The sequence below is a fragment of the Lepus europaeus genome, chromosome 5 (assembly GCF_033115175.1).
Source record: "Lepus europaeus isolate LE1 chromosome 5, mLepTim1.pri, whole genome shotgun sequence".
Taxonomy (NCBI): Eukaryota; Metazoa; Chordata; class Mammalia; order Lagomorpha; family Leporidae; genus Lepus; species Lepus europaeus.
In genome coordinates, this window is record NC_084831.1 from 401956 (window position 1) to 414275 (window position 12320).

Below are 12320 nucleotides of genomic sequence, written 5' to 3' on the forward strand. Positions count from 1 at the left end.
CAATGCCTTTGATGCTTCTGAGTTCTCATTTAAGGTTGTTTATTTGAGAGGCAGAGTCTCCCACCCACTGGGTCACTCCCCAGATGGCCGCAACGGCCGAAGCTGGGCCGATCCGGAGCCAGAAGCTCCCTCCGGTCTCCCACGTGTGCACGGGTCCAAGCACTTGGTCATCGTCGGCCGCTTTCCCGGGCCCATTACAGGGAGCTGGATCCGAAGAGGAGCAGCCGAGACTCGAGCTGTTGCCCGTGGGGATGTGGGTGCTGGCGGCGGAGGCTTTACCCGCACGCCCCGGCCCTTCGGCTGATCGTCGTAGCTGCACGGGGGTGCCTGCTCCTGCCCCAGGCCATCCGCAGACCGCGGTCACCAACAGGGCTTCGCTGCCTTTTGTCCCACGGACTTAGAACTGCTTTGCCTCTGGAGGCCTCCCCGTTGGGGGTCGCAGAACCTGTGCCCAGCAGGTGCACCTGAGACAGCTGTGCCGACCCGGAACGCCCCCAAGGCCCCCAGGGCTTTGTCCTGCTTCTCTGCGTTCGCGTTCACCCAGCGCCCCCGCATGTCCGCCGCCTGTACTGCAAGTCCACCTGGAGGTGTTCGAGAACCGCACGACCGGTGCTCCGCGTGCCGTATGCGTATTTGGCTCTTTTTTTTTTTTTTTTTTTAAAGGTTTGTTTATTTGACAGGCTTACTGATAGGGACAGTCAGAGATTCCATCCGCTGGTTCACTCGCCAAATGGCCACACTGCCAGGGCGGGGCCCAGCCAAAGCCAGGAGTTTTCCACGTGGGAGCTGGGTCCAACGCCTGGGCCACCCTCTGCTGCCTCAGGCTCCTTAGCAGGGAGCTGGAATTGAGCGGGCCTCGGGTCCAGCGCCAGCGCTGCCCAGCGGCTGCTCACTGACCCACTGACCACAGCGCCGGCCCCTTACGGGCTCGTTTTTAATGCTGATTTGCATTTCCTCGTGTGGCAATATGACGTTGTGTCCAGCCGTCCATCTGTTTGGACAGCGGGGCAGTCTCCATCTGTTGGAAGTGAAGCTGATGCCGGGGCCAGCGCTGTGGCGAAGTGGGTAAGGCCGCTGCCTGCAGTGCCGGCATCCCATGTGGGCGCCAGTTCGAGTCCCGGCTGCTCCACTTCCAATCCAGCTCTCTGCTGCGGCCTGGGAAAGCAGTGGAGGATGGCCCAAGTCCTTGGGCCCCTGCACCCACGTGGGAGACCAGGAGAAGCATCTGGCTCCTGGCTTCGGATCAGCACGGTGCGCCGGCCGCAGCGGCCATTGAGGGGTGAACCAATGGCAAAAAGGAAGATCTTTCTCTCTGTCTCTCTCTCTCACTGCCCAATCTGCCTGTCAAAAAACAAATAAATAAAACGCCACTTGGATGCCCACATCACATATCGAAGCCTCTGGGGTCAGAGACCAAGCTCAGCTTTGAGTTCGGCTTCCTGCCGATGCACACCCCGCCAGGCAGCAGTGTCTGGAGCTGAATGTGCCTGTGTGGGGGAGACCGGCTGCAGCCTGGCTGCAGGGGGACATTTGGGTGGTCAGCCAGCAGATGGAGCGCTGCCTCCGCCTCTTTGCCTTTCAAATACAATTTTAATGAACGCCACACCTGCCATGTGTCAGCTGTTTCCGTGATGACTTGCTGCTCCGTGGGCTCCCTGAGCTCCCGTGGGTTCTGTTGGTGCCCTGACCCTGGTAGAACATGGCCCTCCTGGTCTGGAGCTTCTGCACAGCTAAGTACATGGGGTCTCGGGGGCCCTGCACCCTGGTGTTTCTCTGGAGGCTCGGCTCCATGGTGAGGACGTGCTGTGGCCAGGCCCAGGGAGCAGGAAGGGGGTGGGCTCTGCTCTGGACACTGAGGGCAGCAGAAGTCCCAGGAGGGGCCCCAGGTCTGAGCACGGACAGGGCGGGGAGGCACGCGGAGGGCTTCTGGCTCAGCCAGGATCCGTCCGTCTCTGCCGGGGTCTGTGGTGCAGGGGCCATAGCTGTGCCCCTCGCCCACGAGGAGACACGAGGTTAGGCTCCTGGGAAGCCTGCGGCGTCTCAGAATCAGCACAGATTACTTCTGCCCCTGCCAGGAGAGTAGAAACTTCCAGAGAGTTCCATTTTCACCTGCTTGAAAGGCAGAATGAGAGGGAGGGAGAGGGCCCCAGATGTCCCCCAACCCTAATCCTTACAACAGTTTGGGCCAGACCAAAGCCTGGAGCCTGGAACTCCATCTGGTCTCCCACGTTGGTGGCAGGGGCTGAAGCCCTGGAGCCGTCGCCGCCGCCATCCCAGGTGCACTAGCAGGGAGCGGGATGGGAGGTCGAGCAGCTGGGGATGGCTGTACCCCAACACCTGCCCGGGAAGTATAAACTCAAGATTCTCGGGCACCAGTGAGAGAGAAGTGAGAAGAGAGAGCCTATGGACTTCACTGCAGGGCGGAGGGAGGCCGTCCAGGTGTTGCGAGGACAGCAGCACACCCACCACCCCCACCTGGACCTGGTCACCAGGACAGCAGCGCCCCATGGTCCGCAGAGATGGGCAGGGAATGTTCTGGACGCGACTGGGAGGTGCACTTGGCCTCCCAGCTGCCCTGGACTGGAGGGGAGCCCAGCGTCCAGCACCCTATGCCCTGGGAAGGTGGGGCCAACCCCAAAGTGGCCGCCTACAGGGCTGGTTTTGGAGAATGACCGTGAGCTCACCCTGGGCCTGGTCACCAGCTCCAGCCCCCTCCTAGACCCTGCAGATGCAGGGCCGCTCGAGGCTCAGCTCGGCAAACCTCTCGGGGACGTCCCTCAGCTGGAGCCGACTGGAGCCCGAGCCCACAGAGGCCGGAGTGGGTCGAGGGCCACAGGACACCTGTCCCTTTTCTGAAACCCGAATGCACCTGAGGAGCTGCAGGCTGGACGCTGGGAGGCTTCGGGCAGGGCACTGCCGGGAGTCCCACATCTCAGGCGACCTTTGCCCTCGCAGAGGCGGCTGGAACCAGACCGCCTCCCGTCCCTCCCACAGCTGTCTAGATGTCCTGGTCCACCCCACCCCCTGGGAATGAGTCACTGGCAGAGCCGAGCTCACCTCCTCCCCCGCTGCTCTCGCCTCAGGGTCTCAAGGACAGCCTGCACCTGCGGGAGCCCCCAGCCTGCAGGGGGAGTCACCTGATGCCACTCCCAGGGCTGGGCTCCTAACTGCAGGGGTGCCGCCTCCACCCTGCCTGAGCTGCTGCCCCCGGCGGCGCGGAGCAGCAGCTGGGGAGAGAAGAGGTGTCTGGCCTTCCCTCCCACCTCCCAAATAAACACACAAAGCAGTATTCAGTGTGAGAACAATGGACATTTAGACACCAGCGCCACGCCAGGGCAGGCAGAGCAGAAACGGAGAGGTAGGGTGTGGGTGCTGCGGGGGCACCAGCCAGGGCCCAGGGTCGTTGGCTTCTCTCAGTGAGGGGAGTGGGCTACAGTGACCAGGAGGTGCCGGAGCTCACAGAGCCAGGCAGTGCCCAACCTCACCGAGGTGGCTGCCGCTCGGGTTTGCCCATAGGAGGGCAAGGCTAGCCTCAGTCCGCGGAGGGTGGCCGGGACGCATCGCTGGTGCCTCACCGGATTCTCGGCCTCTGAGTGTGAAGAGGGTTGGGACAGCGCAGTCAGTCGTGCCGCCCGTGGCCACCGAGGTCTCCTGGGTTGGCCGAGGCTCGGGCTTCGGGCCACAGCGGAAGGTCCCCCAGGCGAGGCTAGCAGCTATACTTCTGCCCACAGGTTCCGAGGATGGCCCCCAGCCCCCTGCCCCCACTCCCACAGAAAGTCCTGGTCAGAGACAGCACACACGGACGAGGAGCTGGCCCTGGGAGCCGCCGGCCAGCCTCGGCGGAGGACACTCACCCTGGACGCAGGAGCTGAGCTACCGCCTGACTCCCGCTTGTCTCACACCCACATAGGAAGACATCACTGGGCACCTGCAAAGCTTGAAGGGCGTCTCCAGGGGAACTCCAGAAGCACACTGCGGGGCCACAGACCCCCGGGGACAGCAGCAGGACGGAGGCCAGCTCTGGCAGTGGGCCTGGGACACTAAGGCACAAGCTAACCCAAGCCCACCGGGAAGGGGTGGGGAAGGTCAGGCTCCAAGGGCCAGGTCCTGGGTCTGCAACACACACAGTGACCAAGCAGTGGCTACTTGGCGCAGGACAGAGGGGCAGGGCGCTGATCTGGGGGTGCCCGATGGCTCTTGCTGGATGGGGCCACGTGTCCTGGCCGCCCCGATAAAGGCCTCTGGAGAGCGGGGTGGGCCCTGGACGCGGCTGGCACCGCAATCCGGGCCCAGTGGTCAGTCCTGAGCCCGGAGTCCGGGAGGCAGACGCCCGGCTGGGAAGCTCCTGTGATGTTGCTAAGGTCCCAGCGCAGGAAGGAGGCCGGGCCCTCGGCGGGGGTCTGAAGGGGAGGGAGCGGGAATGAGGGGGAGCGGAGAGCGAGCCGAGGGCCTGCGGCCGCCCCGCGCCTCAGGGCTGCCTGCGCAGGCCGGGGCGCAGGCCGGGGCGCCCGAAGGCAGGGCGCATGAGGTTCTCAGTGATGTAGGCCACCAGCAGGCAGATGACCACCAGCATGACGCAGATGGAGCCGCCCACCGCCGTCATGGCCACCACGATCTCCTGCATGGCGGCCGGCTCCGCGGTGAACTCCACGCACTCGGCGGGCTCCGGGGCGGCGGCGGCGGCGGCGGCGGCGGGCCCGGCGCGCAGGGGCAGCGGCTGCAGGCACAGGCGGTAGCGCACGCTGTCGTGCACGTCGTTCAGCAGGTAGTCGCGGCAGGACGCGCCGAGCAGCACGCGATCGCACGGGAAGCGCGTGTAGGCGCCGCGCCACGAGCAGTTGAGAGCGAAGGCGCGCACGCGGCGCGCCTCGGCCGGCGCCAGGCGCCACTGCAGCAGCACCGTGCGGTTGCGCAGGACGCTGGCGCGCAGCGAGCGGCCGGCCGAGGCGTGCACCGCGCAGCCCGGCGCCTGGCAGCTGAAGCCGCGCGCGGGGCTGCGGAAGCACAAGCGCCCACCGCCCGCCTCCGGGCCCTCGGGCAGCACCTTGTAGGGGCACCAGGGCGCATCGGCGGCCGGCTCCCAGCCCGGCGGCGTCGGGGCGGCAGCTGCGCAGGGAGGCGGCGCGCAGGCGGCCAGCAGCAGCAGCAGCGGCGGGGCGCGCATCCTGCGGCTGGGCCGGCCGGGCGCGGGGCGCGGGCTCGCGGGCGCACAGGGCGCAGCGTGGGTCACGCGGGCCGCGCCGCCGCCTCCGCCGCCGCCGCCGCCGCTGCCCGCGCTGCCCGCGCTGCCCCGCGCGCCGCGCCCTCCGCAGCCGCCCGCTCCGACCCGCCCCGCGCCCCGCGCGCGCCCGGATCCGCCCAGCCCCCGTTAACCCTCGCTGGGCTGCGGCGCGCTGCGTGGGCGGGGGGCCTGGCTTCCTCGCCGTGCGGACGCGCGAGGCTGGCGGCGGGCGGTGGTTCTGAGCCGTGCAGCTCGGTGGGTGCCCCGGGCCACGTCAGCCGGGGGCTCAGGGCGTCCCGATGCTCCATCCTGGGCCCGCCTTGAGCGCCGGCGGGGGAAGGGTCCCGCCTGCCCGGACGCTGACGGAACCTCTGGCCCTGGAAGGGCTGGCCGAGCCCACCCCAAAGGGGCACTGCCGACTGGAGAGTCGTCCCCGCCTCGCCTCACCCGGGCCCCAGCGGGGAGGGGAAGGACGGTGCCCCACCTCCCCAGACTCTGCACCCTCAACGCGTCCAGCGCTCTGCCTGCCCAGCTCCAGTCCTTCTGTGCAGGGGAGCGCCCGAGGGGTCTCCGGCCAGCTCTGCGCCGCTTGCCCTCCTGCTGCCCCCTGCCAGGGGCTCCTCCACTGGGTGAGCTGCGGGGGTGCTCGCGGGGGCGCTTGCTTCTTGGGAGTCCCCACCCACACCAGGGAGCCGCTGCCCTCGGCCTCACCAGCTCCTGGCCATGCTGAACATCCCAGCCAGCGCCCAATCCCAGGGGCTCTGGGCAGCCTGAAGCCAAGTGTCAGGTCCCCTCCCCCGGTCCCCCTGTGCCTGCACCGCCACACCTGGCTTGCAGGACCTGGCCCAACGCCGGCCCCCTCTCCTTGCATCCTGGGCCTCTGAGCCTAGTGGGGAGCGGTTTTGAGAGGGGCACTGTCTGCCCCGTGCCCACCTTCCACCCTCCCCTGTGGCTGGGCAGCCCCTGGGCTCCAACTCGCCCTGGCTTCCTGAAGGGACTCCATACTCCCCTCCCCCCAACCCCACCCCACTCCCCAAGACCACAGGACAGAGCCCTCGGGGTGGGGCACAGGCCATGGGTGGGGCCAGGGCCTGGCTGTGGGTGGTGGGGTGGGAAGGACCTATCCTGCAGGAGGGGCAGACAGAACTGGATGCGACCTGCAGGGGGTGCCTCTGTCCCTGCCCTGAGCCAGGCCTGGGGCTCCTGCGCTGAGCTTCCCACCAGGGCAGTTCCTGGAGGGGCCTGGTGCTGATGTCTCTGCTGCCCCGCCCCCGCCCCAGACCCCCGTTTACAGTGCCTTGCCTCTTTCAGGCAGAGGATGAGGGTGGGGGAGGGCTGCGCCCCAGGTGGATGGGTGGGAGGCAGCCCTACTTCCACCCAAAGTTTCTGGGCAAAGGAGATGGAGCAGTAGCCTCACCCCTCATCCCCTCTCCGACCTGGAGGCAGGGGCACCTTCTTGTGGTGGGGCTAGGCTGGGTGGGGCCAGTGAGCTAGGCAGCCACGCCTCCTGCCTTGCCAGTTCCCCTCTTGAAGCCCCTCCCCAGATGGGCATACTTTAGGCGATCTCCCGGGGGCCAGGGTCTGGGACAGGCAGCTCCCACCCCTGCGGGGCCAGATTCCTGGGTAGCCATGGGCATTGCCAGGTGGAAGGGGGCAGGGCAGCCAGGTGCAGGAGGCCAGCGCGGGGCCTGGTGGCCGCTGGCCTCAGACCTCCCAGCGTCTAGAACACAAGTCCACTTCCCCTAAGGGACCATTCTCAGCTCAGACCATGGAGGGCTGTAAGGAGGCTGACCCTTCATGCCCAGGGACTGGTCAGGCGGAAGCTCTCAGCCGGGAGACCTCCACTGGAGGGCGTGGGAAAGGGGTGGCTGCCCCCCTCCAGGGCTGACCTCCCCCTCCCTCCAGCAGGGCTGGCCTCCCACTGGAGGGTGTGGGAAAGAACTGCCCCCCCTGTACCCCCGCAGGGCTGGCCTCCAGCTGCTCGGCTCCTAAGACCGGAGGCAGAGGCCTGGCCCTGCTGCTTCAAGAGCCTGGATCCAGCCCCACTCAGACGAGCTGTGCCCTGGACTTCAGAGTCCTGGGGGCCACGCACGCTTTTCTGGTCAGACAGAGGCCAGCAGTGAGGGGCAGAGGCCAGCAAGGAAAGGTGGGGACCCCTCCCCATCCTGCACCACTGCCCCTCGATACCCTCCGCTTGCCTCCACGTCTGTGGTGCTGCTCAGGCCCGTGCACGCAGACACCAGCGCACCACACTGTTTTCTTCTCAAAGATTTATTGACTTACTTGAAAAGCACAGTTAGAGAGAGAGAGAGAGAGAGAGAGAGAAAGAGGTCTTCCATCCACGGGTTCACTCCCCAGATGGCTGCCACAGCCGGAGCTGAGCTGATCCGAAGCCAGGAGCCAGAAGCAGATGGAAGGTGTTTCTCTCTCCTCTTCTCACTGTAACTCTACCTCCCAAATAAACAAATAAAATCTTTAAAAAGAGTACTAGGCTCTCCTGACTCCGGCTCCCTGCGGCTGTGCACCCCGGGGGAGCGGTGATGGGGTGATGGCACAAGCAGCCACGTCCCTGCCGCGCCGGGGGAGGCCTGGCCTGAGCGCCAGGCTCCGGGCTCCAGGCCCTGCTCAGCCTCTGCGGCATTTGGGAAGGAACCAGTGGAAGCTCTCTCTCTCCTGTGTTTCTGCCTCTCAAACAAACCAACCAACCAACCAACAAAGGGTGTTGCACATCGCGACCGCACACAGCGCTCGGCTGCACTTGCCCTGAATAGAAAGCGACAGAGGAATAAACTGCTCATCCCAGCAGCTGGGCCTGCCCAGAGGCTCAGACCCAGTCTGAAGGGGCGAGGGGTGGGCAGGGGCTGTGGCACCCCTTGCAGCGCATCCGCCGTGCCCCACGGCCACCCCAAGTCCACTCGGATGTCTTAGGACATTCTCGATTTTGCTGGCGTTTCCAAACGTGTCGGCACAGGGCGGGCATCGGCGAGGCGGTTAGAGTGCTGCTGGGGCACCTGGGCCCAGTCTGCGTACCAGCTTCTCTGCAGATTCCTGCTTCCCGCCGGCTCCGTTTGCGCCCGCCTCCCACGTGGAAGATCCAGGTTACGTTCCCGGCTCCAGCTCCTGCCTGACCCAGCCCCGGCTACCGCGTGCACTCGGGGCGTGAACAGTGGGTGGGAGATCTGTCTGCCTCTCTGCTTTTCAAATAAATAAAATACATTTTTAAAAAGCTTACCAAATGCGTTTCCATACAGACGTCCCCAGCGTTGGCGCATGTCCGGTGCGTGATTGTGTTTGCTTTCTGTTTCTGACGTGGATGGGAGACACTGCAGGGGCCGCATGCCACTGTTGCTTTGAGAACATGGCGGCTGCACGGGTGGCCCGGCGGGCGCGGGCACCTCCCACAGCTGCAGGCCTTGGGCAGCTGTGACAGCCCAGGCTCAGTGGGCGCAGGGAAGGGCCGGCTGCATGCAGATGCGCCCAGCGGGACGCCCTGCTCTCCCGGCCCAAGCCACCAGGAGCAGCTCCTGAGGCTCCCAGGCCTCAGCGCCCCCTTCCTGCTGCCCCAGAGTGCTTACTGGACAGGGTTACAGTGCCCCCGAGCTCTGCTGGAGTCTGTGCTCACACTGGTTGACAGCTTTGGTTCTACTTGAAGGTGTGGCCCCAGCTCCTCTGCACAGGCCCCATGCACGTGGCAGCCGCTCACGCGGGGCAGGTGTCAGGGGCCGGCGGGTCCAGCGGCTGCCAGTGGCACCGCCGTCCCACAGCTGGAGCGCCTGTTCCAGTCCCGGCTGCTCTGCTTCCCACCCAGCTCCCTGCTGACGGCCCGGGAAGGCAGCACAGGGTGAGCCAACTGCCTGGCTCTCGCATGCATGTGGCAGACCCAGATGGAGCTCCTGGCTCCTGCTTTGACCCGGCCCAGCCCCAGCTGCTACAGGCACGTGGCGAGTGAACCAGTGCATGGACGATCCTCCTCGTCTGTTTCTCCCTTTCTCTGTTGCTCCACCTTTCAAAACTATTTTTTTAGATTTTATTTATTTATTTGAGAGGCAGAGTCACAGACACAGAGAAGAGGAGACACGAAGGAAGATCTTCCATCCACTGGGTCACTCCCCAGATGGCAACAATGGCCAGAGCTGGGCTGATCCGAAGCCAGGAGCCAGCAGCTTCATCCAGGTCTCCCACGCAGGTGCAGGAGCCCAAGCACTGGGCCACCTTCCACTGCTTTCCCAGGCTACAGCAGAGAGCTGGATCGGAAGTGGAGCAAACAGGACTCGAACTGGCACCCACATGGGATGTCAGTGCCGCAGGCAGAGGCTTAGTTAGCCTACCATGCCACAGCACCAGTCCCAAAATAAATAAATCTTTAAAATATGATTTTGGATGATTTTACCACAAAGAATGTTAAATGTTTGAGGAAATACACGTATGTGCCGATTGGATATTACACAGTGTACGCATGCATGGGGACATCACCCAGTACCCCGAAACTATGTGCAGGTTCTAAAGTTTTTTGTTTTAGTTTCTTAAAAAAAGATTGACTTATTTGAAAGATAGAGTTGCAGAGAGGCAGAGAGAGAGAGACAGACAGACAGACAGAGAGGTCTTCCATTTGCTGGTTCATTTCCCAAGTGGCTGCAATGGTCATGGCTGGGCCAAGCTGAAGCCAGGAGCCGGGAGCTTCTTCCAGGTCTCCCAGGCGGGTGCAGGGGCCCAAGCACTTGGGCCGTCCTCCACTGCTTTCCCAGGCCACAGCAGGGAGCTGGATTGGAAGTGGAGCAGCCGGGACTTGAACCGGCGCCCACATGGGATGCTGTTGTCACAGGCGGAGGCTCAGCCCCCACACCACAGGCTGGCGCTGGCCCCCGTGTGTGCAGTTTCTATTCTAGCAGATTTGTTAACAAGGTGGGGGCAGACCTTTGACACAGCAGCCTCCTGCTCAGGGCGCCCACATCCCGCACCGCAGCCTCGTCCAAGTTCCACACTCCCACTCCCCACGCAGCTCCCTGCCAACGCCCTGGTGGGCAGCCGGTTATGGCCCTACCGCAGGGGCTGGCTCCTGGCTTTGGCTTGGCCTGGTCTTGGCTGTTGCTGGCATTTGGAGAGTGAACCAGCGGAACTGATGAAAACAAATTTACATTGAAAACTGATTGGGGCTGACGCTCAGCAGGTTAGAGACACAGCCTGTGGGGCCGGCGCTGTGGTGTAGTGGGTAAAGCTGCCGCCTGCAGCACCGGCATCCCATATGGGTGCTGGTTGGAGTCCTGGCTGCTCCACTTCCGATCCAGCTCCCTGTTAATGAGCCTGGGAAAGCAGTGGAAGATGGCCCAAGTCCTTGGGCCCCTACACCCGCGTGGGAGACCCGGAAGAAGCTCCTGGCTCCTGGCTTCGGTCTGGCCCAGCCCTGGCCGTTGCAACGACCTGGGGGAGTGAACCAGCGGATGGAAGATCTGTCTCTGTCTCTCTGCCTTTCAAATAAATGAAAAATCTTTTAAAAAAAGAATTGTTAAAAGTACAAAGCGCTGCGCAGCCCGGGAGAAGCGAGAGGCAGGTGCGCGCCCGCCCCGCCCTGCCCCGCCTCCCTCACCGCAGCTCCTCCACCTGCGCGCGAACCGACTCCCGCCCCGCAGCTGCGGCGGTCGCGGGCTTCGGCCGACGGCGCCCCCTGCCGGGCCCGCGCCGCACACGCGGCCGGCTCGGTCCACCTCCTTTCCCCGTCCAGCCGGCGGGGGTTCCTGGCCGTCTGGCGGGACTCCAGCCTCCTGCAGACCCCGGGAGGCAGCAGGCTCGGCTCCAAGTTAAAGGCGCACCTAGGACGGTGCCTTGATCTGCAGCAGCGGCGGAGCAAGCTCCCACAGCGGTCCGGTCCCCACAGGCCCGGGCTAGGCCGGAGCCAGGAGCCAGGCGCTCCAGGCAGGGAGGCGACCGGACGCCAGCGCCTTTGCTAACGCAGTGACCCCCGGTAACTTCAGCGCCCGGGGTCAGGGTCCCTCAGTGTGCAGGCCGGGGCGCCGCCTGGGCCACGTGTCCCTGAGCCCGGCCCCTGGGCCACCCCGCGGGCTTCGCTTCCCAGGGAGCTCCGGCTCACCCGGGCCGGCGCGGCGGGGCGCCAGGGTCGGGTCAGCACAGCGCCCCTGCCTCCACTGCTCGCGGCGACACCAAAGAGCTACCCAGACACGGCTCGCCCGCGCACCACGGAGACCCCTTGGCCAGGGCTGTCTCACTGAACCCGCTGCTGGGGTCCCGCACCGTGAATTCCCACCCCCGCCTGTCCCCGGCCGGGCCCGGCGCCGAGGGTGACCCCTGGGTCCCGCCCAGGGTGACCATGAACCCCGCCGGCCGCGTCTCCCAGGGCAGGACGGCAGGTGCAGTCCGCCCAGCAGCAGGCAGGGACCTCGACCCCGCGCGCCGGTCGGGAGGCCACCAACGCCCGTGGGCTTAACACAGGCAGCCTTGGAAGCACCGCGGCTGCCGGGGCTGCGGGGCGCGGGTCCAGGTCGCGGGGTGCGGGCGCGGGCCCAGGTCGCGGGGTGCAGGTGCGGGTGCGAGTGCGGGCGCGGGTCCAGGTCGCTGGGTGCTGGTGCGGGCGTGGGCGCGGGTCCAGGTCACGGGGTGCGGGTGCCGGCGCGGGCCCGGGTCCAGGTCGCCGCATGGACACGCGCACCGAACCGGAGTCCCGACTGCGCTCCCGGGCCGGACCTGGCTGCGGCCACCCCTGCCGAGTCAGCGCACCGAGGTCTCCAAGCGTCCATCGAAACCCGAGCCGGCGCGGACCTGTCACCCTCCGCGGAAGCCCCGCCCACTGCGCCAGCAGAGCTGTCACTCCAGCGGCTCCCATCTCCACGGCAACACACGCGTCCCGGGGATGCCCATCGCGCAGGCGCAGGCGCCGCCACGCCCGGACGGGAGGCTGAAGGGTGTCGCAATCGGCCGGGCCTGGCCGCCCGCCGTCGGGGTCCTACGTCACCTCGGGGTGGCTGTGCGTCCGCGCCCCCAGCCCTTCGTGCTTTCCCCGTCAGAGGCGTAACTTCCCCCTCTCGCCGTGGCCCCGCACGGCAGAGACGCGGCCGGCCGACCCGTGCTGTCCCGGCCGCCGCGGCCC

General features: G+C 65.9%; 1 protein-coding gene across 1 annotated transcript; it reads right to left on the reverse strand.

Moving 5' to 3' along the window:
• Window positions 1-3301: 3301 nt before the first annotated feature.
• FNDC10 (fibronectin type III domain containing 10) lies at window positions 3302-5164 on the reverse strand. The gene is made up of 2 exons (XM_062190290.1): window positions 3855-5164; window positions 3302-3589 (listed from the first exon to the last, which is right to left on the reverse strand). Exon 1 carries the CDS (start codon window positions 5162-5164, stop codon window positions 4469-4471), a length of 696 nt encoding a protein of 231 aa, XP_062046274.1. The 3' UTR covers window positions 3302-3589; window positions 3855-4468.
• Window positions 5165-12320: the final 7156 nt, after the last annotated feature.

Bases quoted from the DNA above. Each gene is read 5' to 3' on its own strand.
- FNDC10 (XM_062190290.1), bottom strand. From the start codon at position 5,164: ATGCGCGCCCCGCCGCTGCTGCTGCTGCTGGCCGCCTGCGCGCCGCCT.